The 16477-nt window shown below is 42.8% G+C and overlaps 2 protein-coding genes across 13 annotated transcripts in view; one reads left to right on the top strand and one right to left on the bottom strand.

Moving 5' to 3' along the window:
• Positions 1 to 2349, top strand: part of arhgap23a (Rho GTPase activating protein 23a) — a 77032-nt gene extending 74683 nt beyond the window's left edge. For all 12 annotated transcript variants that reach the window (XM_042504899.1, XM_042504895.1, XM_042504896.1 and 9 more), the window contains one exon: positions 94 to 2349. In XM_042504899.1, coding sequence (XP_042360833.1) covers positions 94 to 1536 — 1443 coding nt within the window. In that variant the 3' untranslated portion in view covers positions 1537 to 2349. The remainder of the gene's footprint in view (positions 1 to 93) is intronic.
• Positions 2350 to 3648: 1299 nt separating this feature from the next.
• hexim1 (HEXIM P-TEFb complex subunit 1) lies at positions 3649 to 6802 on the bottom strand. The gene has a single exon (XM_042504887.1). It carries the CDS (start codon positions 6483 to 6485, stop codon positions 5400 to 5402), a length of 1086 nt encoding a protein of 361 aa, XP_042360821.1. The 5' UTR covers positions 6486 to 6802; the 3' UTR covers positions 3649 to 5399.
• Positions 6803 to 16477: the final 9675 nt, after the last annotated feature.

Raw genomic sequence — 16477 nt, 5'->3', positions numbered from 1 at the left:
TGGGACTGCACTTTTATTTGAAGCTTTACGGTATATCAACAGCTGTAAATGCATGACGGTGTCACAGTGACGTTTTTTTTCTTCTTCTCTCAGGGGTCGTGGGGGTCAAAGAAAGACCTCACACCCAAGGACTTCCTGGCTCTGTCCATCATGTCAGCTGTTACGGGCCGCAAACGCAGGAAGCGCCACAACGCCCGCCGTGTGGGCAGCAGCACTGACGACGACTCCGAGCACGAGCCAATCAAAGCCGGACATTTAGGGGCAGAGGAGGAAGAGGAGGCAGAGTCGCCTGTGGGAGACACTGCTCCTCGAGCAGAGGGAGAGGAGGATGACGACGAAGAAGAAGAGGAAGAGGAGGAGGAAGAGGAAGATGAGGAAGTTGTTGAAAGCGGAGCAAAAGAGGAGGTAGAAGAGGAGGCGGTGGCGGTTGTTCCTAGTCGGCCGTGCTGCAAAGCGGAAGAAGAGGCAGGAGAAGGGCAGGCAGCCATGTTGTTGCACGAGGAGGAGGTGCGGGCGAAGGCGAAGGGGCCGGCGTGGAGAGCTCCAGAGGATGCTCGCTCTATTGTTTCTGGTTATTCCACTCTCTCTACATTAGGGCGGAGCCTGGGGTCAGAGGGGAGGGGGGAGGATGCGGATGACGAGCACAGCGAGCTGGTGAGCGAGACGGACAACGAGAGCGGCTTCGCATCGCGTTCCCTCACCCAGGAGAGACCTGACAAACACCCGACATCACCTGTGAACACACAACCGGCGGCAACGCCACGCAGCTTCCTCTACACACACTACAAACCCCCCGTTCTCTCACCCACTAACCTGCTCGCCCCGCCCACAGCACTCACACACACGGCAGACTCTGCGGACAGGAGCGAAGGAGGAGCGCGGTCCACCACGCCCTCGTCCTCCTCCTTCTCCTCCTCATCAACCACGCACAGACTGCACTCGCGGCCTTCCTTCAACTCCCACAAGCTGATCCAGTGCGACACTCTGGCCAGGAAGAAGCTGAAGTCGGAGAAGGTCAAGGCTCGCTCCCTGGACCTGCTGGAGCTGTCCGGCGCCGCTGCTGAGGGCAACTGTTCTGGGTCGGACGGTGCGTCCAGAGCGAGAAGGGAGAGTTCAAGAACCAACCCCTCCTCCGGCAGCAGCCAGGAGAGCCTGCGCCTGAGCCGGCCCAAACCCTCCTTGCCACCAAGCGAGGCCGCCTCCTTCACCCCGACCGGCCCCGGCGGCAGGTCTTTGGCGGAGCAGGTCCGTGCTCGCCTGCTTGGCTCGGCAGATGATCTACGCAGCGTGGGACTGAGAAAACCGCTGTCCCCGGAGACACGGAGGAAGAGACGAGCCTGGCGCAGACACACCGTGGTGGCCTCCCCGACGGAGGTCTCTGACAAGAGACCCCCGCTGACTGTCACTGAGTTCCCCCTGTCTCCCATCGCTCAGAACCAGGTCAAACCATCAGGGCTGCCTCGGGACGCGGATCGGCCCGACCAGGGAGCGGCTACACGTCAAGCACCCACCTCTAGATTCCACCAGTACCTGTGAGCCCCATCAGCTGATCTCTCACTTCACTCTGTGGACAAGAGGCGGCTGTAGGGGGGACCAGGCTGAGCTCCCTGCAGGTCAGTAGACCGGCAGCAGCGTAAACACAGTCGTGGTTAGTTGCCAGGTGCAACACAGTGTACCAACGACCGTGTTTTTAAGAGCAGCCCACCCTTTTCTTTTTTCGATAAGCTCCGTTTGCATGGCGAGGGGCATTCCAGTGTTGCCAAAGCTTTTTTTTTTTTTTTTTTTTTTTCCTATATGTGTGCTTTTATAGAAATAATACAGAAACCGGACAAACAGACCTCATCACAGTCAACGTTACAGCCAAGAATTCTCATTCGAGTAATAACCGAGCATCCTTCCTGTCTTCTCTACCTTCCTGCTCACACACAACTTAAATTAGAGGGTTAAATCCCTTCAAGTGACTAGAGCTGGAAACGCAGCGTCCCTCTGGTTCTTGAGAGAATGGTGCTTCTTATCAAACTTAACTATTACAAAATTTCTCTGAACCTACTTCAGTGAGCCAGAAGAGACAGTCACACACACACTTCTAAAAAATGTTATCGGTCAGTTTAAAACCATTTCAAGAGGGATCTCAGCCGACTGCTCGTCTCAGTCTTCCTGCTGTGATCCTCCTCAGACCACACACGCTGTAATTTATACTCCAAACACACAAATTACAGTCGTCTCTCTATTTGTTCACGTGTGTGTGTTTGCGCAGCAATATTTGTGTCTGAGTGTGCAGGTGTTAGTGTTGAACAATTTTTGTAACATTTGTACAAAGCCTTGTTAAGTTAACCTTGTAAAAACAAATATGATAACATTATATTTATTTTTACTTTTCTTTTTTTTTTAGTTCCTTTTTTTATGGTTTACAAAAGTGCGTACAAAGTGCACAGTCATTTCTTTCAAGACATTACTTGAAATGTTTCCCTTAATATATTCTTTTTTTTGTTTGTTTTTTATTCAATATATATATTATATATATTTTGTATTAAAGTTAAAAAAGTACTTTTATTGTGATTTCACCTCTTGGGTGTACCTGTTCACAGGAGACAAGATAAACATGACTTAAGCTGTTCCTTATTTCCTCATAAATGGCCTTTTCTCTCTGATTCTCAGCACTGTGCAGAAAACCTTTATCTCACCAGATGCAGTCTTAGAAATAATGTTTCTCTGGTGACTTTCAGCGATGTTGCATCAACGTGTGCACAAACTATCGAGCAACAACATGTAGCAGGAGAATAAATCTGGTAATCATTACATTATATTGGGCAGTTTGCAGGCAGCTCAGAGCCACACTGTGATGGCTGACCTCATTTGTTTTGTTATTCATGTCTGGGATTACTGAGCGTTGCCACAGATCTGCTCATATTTACTGAGCTGCAGACAAACTATGATCATTTTTGTCAACGGGAAGCCCGACAGTGTTCAACACACTGTTAAAATATTGTGTAGCTACATTTCTCACCTGTCAGCGGTGATCTTTGTTTTCATCACGTCTCCTCTGAGGGTTCATCTGTCTGCACGTTTATTACCTTGGGGTTACATGAGGAGGAGTTTCCATAAGGTCAGGCTCTAAAAAATCCTCCCTGACTGGGGAAATGGTACATTAGAGGAAAACAGAATGACTATTGTTTTCATCTCTCGTCTTGATTTCACAAAATAAACAGGAGGCGCAACTTCCAAAAGTCATGTTTTCATCTGACCAAATAACCCGGTGAAAATAATAATAATAATAATAATAATAATGATGATAATGATAATAATAAATGATGAATTATAGTTTTGTCTTACCTCAAGATTTTTTCTACAAGTGCCTGATTTCCTGGAATGTGTTTTTGTTCTGCAGTGCCATGGTCGGTTCTTATCTTCCCGTTTCCTTGTTTCTGGGTCTCCGCCCTCCTCTCCTGTGGTTGATGGTAGAACTAAGGCACTGACCCAAAGATGTGTACATTTATTACAAGAGGTCGAACGGAGAGGCTGTAAAAACTTAAAAATTAAAAAAAGAAGAAGCACACTTCAAGCCAAGGACATGTCTATGCACTCTCTTTGCCTTCGACACGGGCGTTAACAGCTAATACCGACGCTGCTAAGAGGGAAGCGGCATAGTACTCTCTCAGCTGCTTTTCTTAACAAACTGAGGTCATCTCTCTCTGCCTAGTGATCCACAGTGTGTGAATATGGTACACCTAACAAGCCCTATCCTAAACCGCCATTAGGTCATGTCAGACAACCTCCAGTTTCTCACAGATGAACGAGCAGACCGTCATCAAAAAGGAAAAGTTGGCGTGTGTTGTCTGAAATGTGATTTTTACCTAATGTCTCATTGTTGTATTTTAAGAATCTTTTTGTACATACTATCTTAATATGTAACATATTGTATTGTGTACATTTGGAATTTGCTTTTTGAGTATAACTAATATGAAAAATGACTGGACTTTAAAAAGAAAAAAGGTTGTCCGCCTGAAACCATTTCCCTCATGGCTGTGTGCTTTAAAGCAAGGTTATATGATGTAAATAAACAGAACTATGTTTAAAAAAAAGTTCACACGTGTTTTTGTTTTTGGAGATGGTGGGATATTTTTTTTACACTTGTGGCAGATTATGACTTTTATAACAGGTTTTTGACATGAAATATAAGTTAATAACACTGACCTCACGCTGATGCGCTGGTGTAGGGGCCCCCCGGAGCCGTCGGGCCCCTGGGCTTGTTCTGTAAGACACTCACGTTGTACAGGGAGGATGAGGCTCTTGTTTTGAAGCCAGGCAACTTAAAATGAGAGCTGAATGACGCCCTCTAGAGGCTGCAGGTGAATAAAGCCTCTTCAGGCCAAACGGCACAGACTGCCTCTCTGCACATGATGGAAACTTCATCTCAACTACTGAGGCTCTGTGTTTTAACTTAAATGAATAGTTAGATAATTATAAAATCTCTGAAAATTAGCTGCAGTGCCAGAAATCTATTGAAACTAGATCATTTTACTTCAATTTAGAGCTTTAAAAACACATTTTCCAGCAGATCTTTTTTTTAATATGACCAGCACTCCTCTCATGAACTAAATGTTTTCTAGGGGCGTGGATAAACCCATTAAGCAATGTTTTGTTTTTTTTTTTTTGCAAAATATCCTCAGTAGATTAAACTCCAAGTGGGCTAACCTTCATGAAAAGCATCTCCATCATATCCCATCCCCCCTTCTGCTACAGTCTGTGTACTCTCCCTGTTCAGAGTCCATTGATGTCTGATTTCAGGATACTCATAAGACGAATCTTTGTGATTATCAGTGTTGCTGACAGGAGCCACCTACAGCAGTTTCACATTGCATCTTTTGTGAACCGCTTCCTGTGTTTTACTGCAAGCTTTACAACACACAACAGAAGGATTTCAACATTTTATTTGAACTTATGTTAACACACAATTGTTAAAATATTCACTCTGGAATTTACTTCTGCAAAAACAGCCTTGTAAGCTGAGCCAATTAGCTTTGATTTGTTATTTATTGTTTGGGGGGAAAAATACAACATATGATTGTTTGTAAATTCAAAAATGGAACAGTATATGTCAATGGATACCTACAGATTTGACCCAGGAAACAAACAAAATATTTTTCGTGTTGTCAAATACATTCTCTTTATAAAAAGGAATCTTATTGTGAAATATTTACATTTCTTTTGGGGAAAAAAATCGAACAGGACACCATTACAGTCCAAATAGAAAAGAAACGTAAAGTATTGCATTGCAATGCAAGGACTCATAGTCCAGATGACAAACTTGTTACAGAAACTGGTGACAATAAAAAAAATGCAGCAGTCCAATGTTTTACCTTTTAGAAAGGGGGTGTTCCCCTGTTGATTTGTGTCCTCTAATTGGTTGCCACTTGGCCCCTGTCATTGCTCGGCTGGTTCTGCAGAAGGAGCTCCGTGTTTTGGGCCCTCAGTCTCTCCAGCTCCTTCTCCAACTCTCCGAGCCGGACCAGGGAGCTCTCCACGGTCGGACCCCCGGGCTCCACGGCGCGCCTCAGCCGATTGTTCTCCTCCTCCAAACGGGACATGCACTTCTCCAGCTCCAGGTACTCCTGCACCAGCTCCTGCTTGGTCATATTCTGCAGGCTCTCGACGTGGTACATCTCGTAGGTTTCGGAAAAGTCTCTCTGGAGAAACTCCCCACCTGCGTTCCCGGGCCTCCCGATGCCGTCGCTGCCCCCGCCGCTGCCGTCGTCATCGTCGTCCTCCTCGTTGTCGAAGAGGTCCTCCTCGCTGCCCGTGTCCTCCATGCGGCTCCCGACCCCTGAGGGCCTCCTGACCCCACACTCGGTGTTGAGGTCGGGCTCCTCTCGGTCGTGCTCGTCCATCAGGAACTGGGTGGTGTTATAGGGGGCAACTGGGAGCCCTTTGGCGAACATCTCCTCTCTCAACCGGGAAGCCCTGGCTGTCTCCCTCTCCTCCAGCGCTTTCCTCTCATCCCAGTTCAGTTTATAATAAGGCTTCCAGTTGCGCTTCTTCTTGGAGGTCCTGCGCCTGTGTCTCTTTTTGCCCAGACGCGCATCGAAACCAGTGTCGGAGTCAATGTGACTATCCCCCTGGTTTAAAGTCTCCTCCAGCGGTCTGTCTTCGCCGTTTTTACCCTGCTGGATGTGGTGACCGTGACCTCCTGCGGGAACATCTGCTTTCTGGTGAGGTTGAGCTGCAACCGGGCACTTCGGGACCTCGTTTCCGGCTGCTAAGGCAGGGCACACCTCCCTCTGTCCGCCTTTCATTTGCCATAACTTGTCTGTGTTGATATCCACGCAGCTCTCCGCCCGCCGCTGCTTCTGCTCTCTCTGTCGCCCCCTGCTGCCGTTCTCCGGTCCTCCTCTGGCCGGGAGATGCTCCAACGCGACTCCGCTGCTCCCACCTGATGGGCAGCCTGAAGTTTTCAGGTGATGGGTCTGCCCCGCCGGCTCTGTCATCCTGATGATCCGCTCCGATGGCTCCGCTACGGCGCTCTTTAGATCATTTTCACGGTCTCAAAGCCGAGCTTCAAAGTTCGTTAAAATACGTTGAATTCAATTTAAACAAAAAAAAAAAAAAATACGTTTTCTAGATAGAGTTGAAAAAGAAAGTTTGAGTTCTTGAGTTTGAAAACGGACTCTCGAAAATTTAAAGTCAACTTCTTAACAGTAAACACTTGTTACTCCTCCAAGGGTTTGTCAGAGCAACTGTCGCTAACTACCATTAACTGTTTCGATGCTGTCAAAACTATCGCTCACCCGTGAACGACGTTCCGCCGTCACAACAGTGTCCAGTGTGCTACTCAAGAAGAGGGAGCTGGTGGTTATATAGCTGCTCCGCCTCTAGCCGCGCGCATGCTACTGTTTGTAACACCCGTTGGATTATGGGACATGTCGTTGTGATTACAGCAAAGCACTGTCTGGGGCCTCCACACCAAACTACATATTCCACAAGTCTGCTATAACTGACGAGCATTTTAACCAATCAAATGGCAGAAGCCTCAGCGCGATAAAACCCACCCACCTCTTTGATGATTGGACAAGGGGATAACTTTGCTGTTGCTAAGCTTAAAGTATTTTCTGATTGGACAAATCAGCGCTCAATCAAAAGTACGTAATCCGCACCAAGAAAGCAGTCCGGGGCATTTTATGGACGACACTATCTACAAATAAAGGGGGTGTATATAAAAGTAACGACATATGAGTTAATTTAAATACCTCAGAATAACACTATATTATCATTGGAACAAGTAAGTGTATTTTCTCCGTAAGATCACAGGTCTTATTTGTATTTGCTCGTCACACAGTCGAACGCCGAATTACTAATAAAATTAAACCACTCCTGTCTTTGAAGCAAAATGAAGAAGACCTCTTACGGAAACTAGTCCGTTTTTAATGTTCATACATGAAAATAAATGAATAAAGCTCATTTTAAAAATCAAATTATTTTACATGTTTGGTGGCATAAAAACGCGTCGTTTCGGTGTCAGTTGGACCATTAAATATTTCAGTATGATTATTCTGTGTGTTGTGCGGAGTGATACGTTGTGGGGTAGGGGCTAGTGGGGAACTCTGGAATCAGCGTAAACAAACGACATTTATTGTCCAGCTGCCGCTACGAGCACATCCCCGAGCCCCTCGTTGTTGAAGGGTGGGTCAGGCGATCTCACACTTGCTCAATAATCTAGTTTCCAGTGGACGGAGTGGTGTAGATCGGTTCTGAGTATTTCTGCGCAGCCCATGTTCTGATATGCAGTGTTGGACTTGCACAGTTGTGTCGTATCAACGGCTAAGGATAAGCTAACGTGCTAGCTAACGTTAGCCAAATGTTAACGTTAGTTAGCAAATGAGAACTGCGTTGTGTCGTTCCCAAACTAAACACTGCAATGAATACATAAAGTGTGAAGCCACACGCACTAACGATAGCAAAATAAACGTATAACGTGAGTTGGAGCACGGCGATATTACAAAGCAAGTAGCTTCTAGTCAGGTCCAGTTAAGCGTCATCGCTACTCTGTACACAAAGCAAAGCTAGCTAATGCTAACTAATAAAACATGAGCGGTCGACCTGTTTCAGACAAAAGCTTTCCTAATTAAATATGTTGTCGATTGTCGATAGGACAACAGCGACGACGCAACAAAGTAAATACACACCACCACCATCGACGTTAGCTACACGAATTGCTAAGGTTAGCCATTTGCTAACTAGGCCAGTGTGTTTATACTGGGTAAGTGTAATTGCTGGAACGTAATCTTTACCGAGAGGGTTTCCCACTACGGAATTGCGATTGATTTCATAGTTTAGATTCCGACTTTCTCTTTGATCAATATAGATCACAGCCTTTAAAATTATACATTTTTATCGGTAAAACAGCGCTTATTTGTATCAATCCGGGACATGGAACCCTCGATGAAATGTTTTAGTTTCAGGAAGTAGACGGTCCCTGATCTTGCAAGGCAGTACTGAAGCTGTGCCTTAGTTAACTGATTGTTAGCAAGCTCTAGTTTGTTTTTACACGCCAAACTAACAATCTTCTCATAGATTGGCCACAACTTTTCCTTATAATTATTGTCAGTTTTTTGTGAAATAAACAGCTGAAATTAAAAATTGTTTGATAAGGGATACAATGGCAACCTGGTTATGGAGTGTAAATATCTAAATATAGTTTTTGTACTGTTCTGTGTAATTGCATATTCTTTGCATAGACATACTATATTGAAGAAATGTTTGTACACAGTGCCCCACTGTTCACTGTTGTTAGTCAATACATTGACTTCATCCTAAACTGTGTCCCTATATATATATATATATTTTTTTTTTTTTTTCCAGTTTCCACAAAACAATTTACTTGTATTACTGGTAAATTGTGTTCTCCAGTCTCTGACCTCTTATGGGGGGTCTCTTTGAAACACTGCTTGTTAAGACTGGGAATCCAAAGGCTACAAACAACACAGGCCTACTGTTTCTACTAATAGAAGCAGGCAGAGTTTCAGCTCTGGCAAATAAGCAAGCTGAGCTGGGACTCCTTTGAGGAAGACGTGGTACGTTCCAGTTAATATGAAACCTAACGACCATGGAGATTGAGAAATCATACCAAGGGTTCCCATATTCTCAAATCAAGTAGCGGTGCAGCTTCAGAGCTAGAGCTGCTCCTGCATAGATCACAGCTTGTGAGGATTAGCAGGCATGACTTAATCTCTCACCCTGTCTAACATGGTTGTTGCTGCAATTGAGAGGAGATGAAAGATAGAAATTGTTTTTGGCCTACGCATGGCCTTGAAGTGTAAATTTGAACAATGGCTGATATCCATCTGAGCACAGGATGGCTGTGTTTTTAGATTTTCATGAAGGCAGCAACTCTATATTTTGTGAGAGTGTGACAAAGACAGGAACATACTGGACACTTCAGCAGTATTTAATAACTGAGTAAGGAAACATGTCACTTTAAGTGCCCTCCACCCACCCCACCAAACCTGCTTGTTTTTGTGTGTGTGTGTGTATGTGTGTGAGGTTGTGGATGGCTTCAGTTCAGGGAAAATCACTTTTCTTCTTTTGCTTTTCCTGATCAGACCGCCTAGCTGGGCTCTGTCCCTCTCTGCTCCGTTATAACTCCATTACAAGACTTAATTAAGTTTCCAGCTGCTGCTCTGGTACTGTAAGTAAGTCTCCATACACTCACATAAAGGATGTAAGTCTAGGTTTTCTCTTTCACACAGCACATTACCATGTAGATCCATGTACATACATTTGGCAGTAAAATATGAATTTGTCTTGAACAGGATTGATTGTTGTTGGGGTGTTTGCAGGTCCAGCTGTGACCAGCAAGTGGCGCTGCACTCTAACCAAGAATATTTTCATCAGCGTCCATTATTGTTCCCAGCATGCAGGAGTGAAAGGGAAGTTAACCTGGAGTTCTTCTTTTTAGCTCATAGCTTCATTCTCATATGGAAAAACAATGAATTTCTGAGCGTACATGCACATTTAGTAGTTTGGAGCAGGCGACACTGCATTGAAATTAGGCCTCTTTGAGGTGTGAAAGTTGAGAAATGTAAATGTAAACATAAATGTAAATTCAGTCCTTCATCCATCAGCCCTATGAGTCAGCCGACATTATCCATGGAAGTAATGAAGTGAACAGGTCTCAGATTGAGTGGTGTTTCATCATGTTGGCCTCCTGAAAAATAACCCTTTTCTGCATAGCTTAACGTCATCACTCAGGTCATTTTCAGCCAAGGAGGTTCTCTTCTTTTAAAAGTATGCTAGCTGCCTCTTTTATAGTGAGAGAATATATTTAATATACATGATGGGAAGCTTAAGGGGCATTTTTTATCCCCACATGTGGCACAGCTAGTGATGCTTAGTTTGTACATTTGCTTTGTGCTGAAGCACAATCTCACATGACTGGAAATTGCTTGTATAACACTTGAACAATCCCTGCATCTGTTTTCACTTCTGGTTCTGACTTTAAAATGCATTGAGCTGCTGTATAGCAACAGTTTGTTCTGTTCGTGCTTTGCTGATGTTGTATCTTGGATGTGATGTTACCACAGAAATACGTGCAGCGCCACAAAGCATCGACTGTGAACTCGTCGTATTTAAATACGGAGTAAAAGTTTTGGATATACAGTCGTATATTCTCAACCTTTTTAGTGCCAGAGACCCCTACACTGATACTCATTAGGTTATGGACTCCCATTTGATAAGAGTTCCCTTCGGGGACCTCCATCGGATGAGATTTTGACTGTTAGATATGATTAAATCAGAATTGTGTAGTTGTCATCTACAGTTGAGGAAGTAACAGGGGAGGGAGTGAAACCTGTGATCAGAGTAGTCACTCTTATTACTCTTACTCACATGCTCACTATTATAGTGAAGGAAATAGTGCAAATAAGCTATTTCCCATTTTTCTGGGGACTCACTGGAACTTCTTCAAGGACCCCTTGTGCTCAGACACATGGTTGAGAACTATTGGTGTATAAAAAGTAAAAGGGGCACAGCAGCAAATTTAAATATTTGCTTTTTTGAATTGGGGTAAATTAGAAATGTAAAGAAGCCAAAAAAACACCTTCATTAACTGAAAATCTAACAGATGTTTTTAAAAACCACACAGTGTTTTACAGCTTTATTACTGCACTCATTAAACTGAGTCAAAACTGAAATTAATGGCCATGATGGACTGGTTCATGCTGAAGTTTATTATGTTGCAGCTGCGTTCCACTAGTGCACCATTGCATTCAACAAACAAAACAAAAATTAGCAACCTTACCTCATAATTATAAGATAGTGTTCTTGTAATTATAAGGTGAAGCTCTTAAAGATCTGTCATCATGAGGCACAAGGCCTTTTCAAGTAATTATGATGATTTATGTAATCTTGTAATTTTGACTCAGTATCTTAATTACAACATGGTAATTGGTAACTTGTATTTGTATTGCTCCTTTCTAGTTTTCTGACAGCTCAAAGCCCACACACACATTCACACACTGGTGGCCGAGGCAACAATACAAGTGCCACCTGCTACTCAGTTAAACGCTCATATGCATTCACACACACACGGCACAGCCATCAGGAGCACTTTCGCTACATCATATATATTATATTATTATATTTCCCAAGGACACTTCGACATACGGACTAGGGGGCCCAGGAAATCCAACTGCTGATTTTCTGATTAGTGCACAACCCGCTCTACCTCCTGAGCTTCAGCTGCCCCCATCCATATCTCATTCATCACACACATCATCCATATCTCCTTTATCTTGCAATTATGAGATGAGGATCTTGTACTTATGGTATTTTCTTTCTTGGTGGGATGGAATCTTGTAATTATAACAAGTTTTTCTCATAATTATGAGATAATTATTCTGTCATTTTGAGAAATGTTAAGTCATAATTAAAAGATACAGCAGTTATAAGTACAGTGTACTTTGGTCTGGATGTTCATATAGTTTATCAACAGCTATTTAAAATGTTTTTGTATATAAAATTACAAAGACAAAGAAAATATTTGTTTTTGCTGTAATGTTGTTATGTAAGAAGCTGCTGAAGGTATTAAAATTAATTGTTTCCAGAGGGAATAGATTTTCAAATTTGTTGTCCTTGATGACTTGCCCAATGAAATATACACATTTCATACATTGCTTTGCTTGTCCAATCAGTTTCTTGAATGCATCAATCTGTTAATGACAAACGTGTTATCTTCAAGTGCATTTTTTTTGTCATGTATGTGAACATCATGTTAGTTGAAACCTTGGATGTTGGGAATGAACAGCTGTAACCTGTAGGTGGCACTACGGGAAAGGCCTGAGTATAACCAAAATCAGTAGGATTTAATCTTTTGGGAACATGAATATGTGTGAAAGAAATTTCATGCCAAATGATTCAATATTTGTTGAGACATTTTAGTCTGGACCAAAGTAGAAAACCAATCCACCCAACATCGCCATCATAGTATGAACCTAAATTACTGTATAACTCTACCAAAATGTAGACAAAAAACATGCAACATATTATGTTTTTGTTTGACCAAATAAGCAGATTTATCAAGGTGGCAGAAAGCCCTCTTTAGAAGCAGTATTCTCGATCTTAAGTCCAGACACTCTCAGCAGCTCATCCTCATCATGTCCCCTCTTCCAGTCAAACTGCAGCCGTCCATACTGAGTTGTCCCGCTGGGATCCAAAGTGAAATAGCTCTGTTGGGAGGCCATTGGGATGATATGGTGGAAGTGGGAGGAGGTCAGCTCTAAGGCGTCTTTCATCTGAATATTTTGCACCACCCTCTGAGGTGCTGCTACTGGGCCAGGCTGTAGTGAGGGGATGGTTTCTGCAGGTTGTCTGGCATTGGAAGACTGGACTGGATGCTCTGTAGCGTCCAGCCCCAGCCTTGCCGTGTGCAGGTTCATCCTCCCCCCAGGCATGGACTTGTACCCTTGGTTATTGGTAGGAAGGATAGTGTTGGCAGATTCTGCAGGTTGATTAGAGCAGAGTGTTTGGCTGGGGCACTCAGGATGAACAAACATGGAATCTGTAGCATCAGAAGCATGAGGATCTTCAGCAAAGATTGAATGTTTTCTTGCATATCCTGCAGGTTCATCAGGGCAGAGTGGCTGGCTGGGACATTCAGGATGGAAAATCATGGAGTGTGTAGCCTTAGAAGCAGGAGGGTATTTGGCATTGACATTCATGTAGTTTGTAGCCTTAGAAGCAGACAGGCATTCAGTAGTGGTGGAGAGTTTTCCGAGTTGTGACGAGTTCTTTTTGTTGATTTTGGATTTCTTGAAGAGCTCCAAGATTTTTTGATCATTGGCCACCTGTGCTTGGTCTCTGATGCTACTATTGGTCGAAGACAGGAGGACCCTTTTATCTCTGATTGGTGGGTATTCAGGAGGCTTCAGGTCTAGTTGAAGTTGATCATCTTCTGGGATGGAGGGGGGAGCCTTCAGGTTATGAGGAGTTAAGTTATTGGTCTTCATAGGTGCCGTGTACGAAGTTACCCTGGGTTCTGGAGTATGGAAAGGTACAGAAAAATGTGAAGTTTCAAAATTTGTGATTTTAATACTGTGAGAAGCAATATGCCTTTGCAAGAATATCTGTATTATCCTAAACATCTCATCACTTCTTTGTTCTCTGTAAGGTTTGTTCTTACCAAGTTGGATTTCAGCAAAATTACTAAAATGCACAAATCTGTTGTGAATTTCTTGTTGTATTCGCTTGATCCTGATAAATGTACCCAAATTTATGTGTAGTTATATTCACAACAAGACTACAGTCTGCAGTTGATCTGCTGCGAGCTGCCCTGTGAGACTGTACTTTGCTTTGACCCAACGACTGACACGAGCATGGCACTAAGCACTGCTAAAGATGATAGGATTGACATTACTACGGGTTGTTGTGGCTTAGGAAGTTGAATGGGTAGTACAGCTAATTGGTTCGATCCTCATCTCCTCCAGTCTGCATGTAGAAATATGCTTTGGTAAGATACAGAGTGCATGAGAATGGTTCTTGAGTAGCAGGTGGAACCCTCTTTAGCAATCTCGGTTACCGGTGTGTGAATGTGTGAAAGTTATAATGTGAGTTAATGGGTGGACAGGACAGTTACCTTGCTTTAGGATGACCACATCTGGGCTAGTCCTATGGTCTTTATGATCCACCCCAGGACTTTCCACTTGAGGCTCTGGCCACTCTATAGAAATGGAAAAAAGATTCCAGGATGAAAAACGTGTGTTCACTTGTGCAGGCCAAAATATCCATCACAAATGTCATAACAATATTGTTTACTCGTACCTTTGGGGATAAAAGTGGATGCTCCTGGTTTACAGGTTGCAGAGATACCTTGGAGTGAAGGTGTTATGGTTTCATGAAGATTCCTGTCTTCACTTTGCTCTTTCAGGTGTTTAGTTTCATTTTCATGAGAAAAGTTTGGTCTAGAAATTCTTAGATGTTAACATAAATTCAGCTATTATGGGGACTTGTATAACCTACAATAGAAATTCTGAATAACATCAAAGCATCTTTCAGTTTTAACACTTACGGAAAGTTCACAGTCTTTTTTGAATTGTAAGTTGAACCAACTTCTTGCGTCTGAAGATCTAACAAACTATTTTGTCCATCATCGCGTGTTCTCAGTTGGCTCAGCATTGTCTGGATGTTGTCAGACTGCTTTAGCGGGACAGTTCTATCAATTTTGTGTTCCTCCTTTTCTGGCTTCTCATCTGCCCTTTCCTCTCCCTCCATCTCTGTTCTTTTATTCTTGTCTTTCTCATTTTTCTCATCTTCCTTTTCTTTCATCTCATCAGCCCCTTTCTTTCTCTCAACCCCTATCTTTTTCTTCTTGTCTTTTTCATTTTTCACGTCTACCTTTTTTTTCTTCCTCACATTGTCTGTCTTTTCTTCCTCTTCCTCCTCATCGTCTGTGAACCAGAAAACTCTTGTGCTCACGTTCTCATCTTTGTTTGTTGGGCCACCATCCACCTGATAGTGACTGTTAAAGAGGAGGTCATCCCATCCAGACGTCTTGATGAGATCCTTCCCTTTCTTCCTCCAGCTCCGGATCACAGAGTTGGGGATGTAGCCATCTGGAGCTATGGGCCATCTCACAGGCTCCGTGCTCGCATCAGTTTGAGACATGATGTGATATCTGGCCCTGATCAGCTCAGGCTCCAGACTTCTACCCAGCCTCAGGCTGTAAGTGAATAACAGTCCGATGTCAAAGAAGGAAAAGTCTTTGATATTTTTTAATATACATTTTTGTTTTCTCATTAAGAGGTAGCTAGATTTAAATGTGAAGCTACAGCTAGCAGACAGTAATCTTAGTTTAGCATAAAGACTGGAAACAGATGTAAACAGCTAGCCTGTCTCTGCCCAAAGCTAACAAAATCTTGCATTTCAAGTGCACCTATTAACACATCATGTCTCAATCACCTTGAAGGAAACCTGAAGTGTAAAAATGACACTCACACCATAAAAACATGAGAGTGGTATCAATACTTTCAACTTGAAAAACACTTGTAAAAATGTGAAAATATCCAGTTAATGAAATGACCAAAAATCACTAGCCTACCTGTCAGTTATGAGCCACTACCTATGCCATTATTGTGTTAGAAAATTACAATATTTGTAACTCACCAGGAAGGCCCTCCTTCTATGCTTAATGGTTTGACCTTCCTCTCATTTTAAATTCAAACAATTCAATTGGAATTAAACCGGTGTTACTATATTTAGAATGTGACCCTGTTGTAAGTTCCATTTAATTGGTTGAAATCAAGGAAACTATAAGTTACCATATATATTTATAACTAATTTTACTAAAAGTGGTGCTTTCACTGAATTATAGCATGAAAAGTGCCTGGTGAAAAAAATGTGTGTGTAATGTGTACCATGTTTTGATGAGCATCTCTTTTTGAGAATGAATATATGTTGAAACACTGATAATGACCACTTAATTTTAAGAGTAGCAAGGGCTGATGTGAAACAAAGAGCAAGTGTTATATTAATAAAATGCTTGATGTGAAACCACTTTTGCCATCTTAGACTTGCATCTGGTCATAAGTCTCTTCCTAGTTGGCATGTGTAACATACAGGAATGTATTGTGTACAGAACTTCTCAGTTACAAATAAGTCATGTATTCAAGAAAAATTTTTTGAGTAAATGTACAAAAATATTATAATGAAAATACACTAAAAGTACCAAAAGTAAATTTTTAAAAAGTATGTAGAATGGACCACTTCAGAATTATGTTATATTGTTGGATAATAATTATTGATGATTAATATGTCGTTTACCTTAAAATTGTACTTCAGCACAGTACTCGAGTAAATTTTAATTGTGTGCAGGCAGTTGACATCCCTGCTTCATGCATTCAGTTGTCAGTATTGTTTGGGCAGGAGTAGGAGGTGGGTGTGCGTAAAGTGTGCGCCTTGTTTGGAGCCATGTTACGCCCAGGCATGGAGA

Source organism: Plectropomus leopardus, chromosome 17, assembly GCF_008729295.1.
Source record: "Plectropomus leopardus isolate mb chromosome 17, YSFRI_Pleo_2.0, whole genome shotgun sequence".
Taxonomy (NCBI): domain Eukaryota; kingdom Metazoa; phylum Chordata; class Actinopteri; order Perciformes; family Serranidae; genus Plectropomus; species Plectropomus leopardus.
The sequence above is the reverse complement of the archived record's forward strand: the minus strand, read 5'-3'. Positions and strand labels throughout refer to the sequence as shown.

What these genes read in the sequence shown, in the direction of transcription:
- hexim1 (XM_042504887.1), bottom strand. Translation starts at nt 6,485, where the DNA reads ATGACAGAGCCGGCGGGGCAGACCCATCACCTGAAAACTTCAGGCTGC.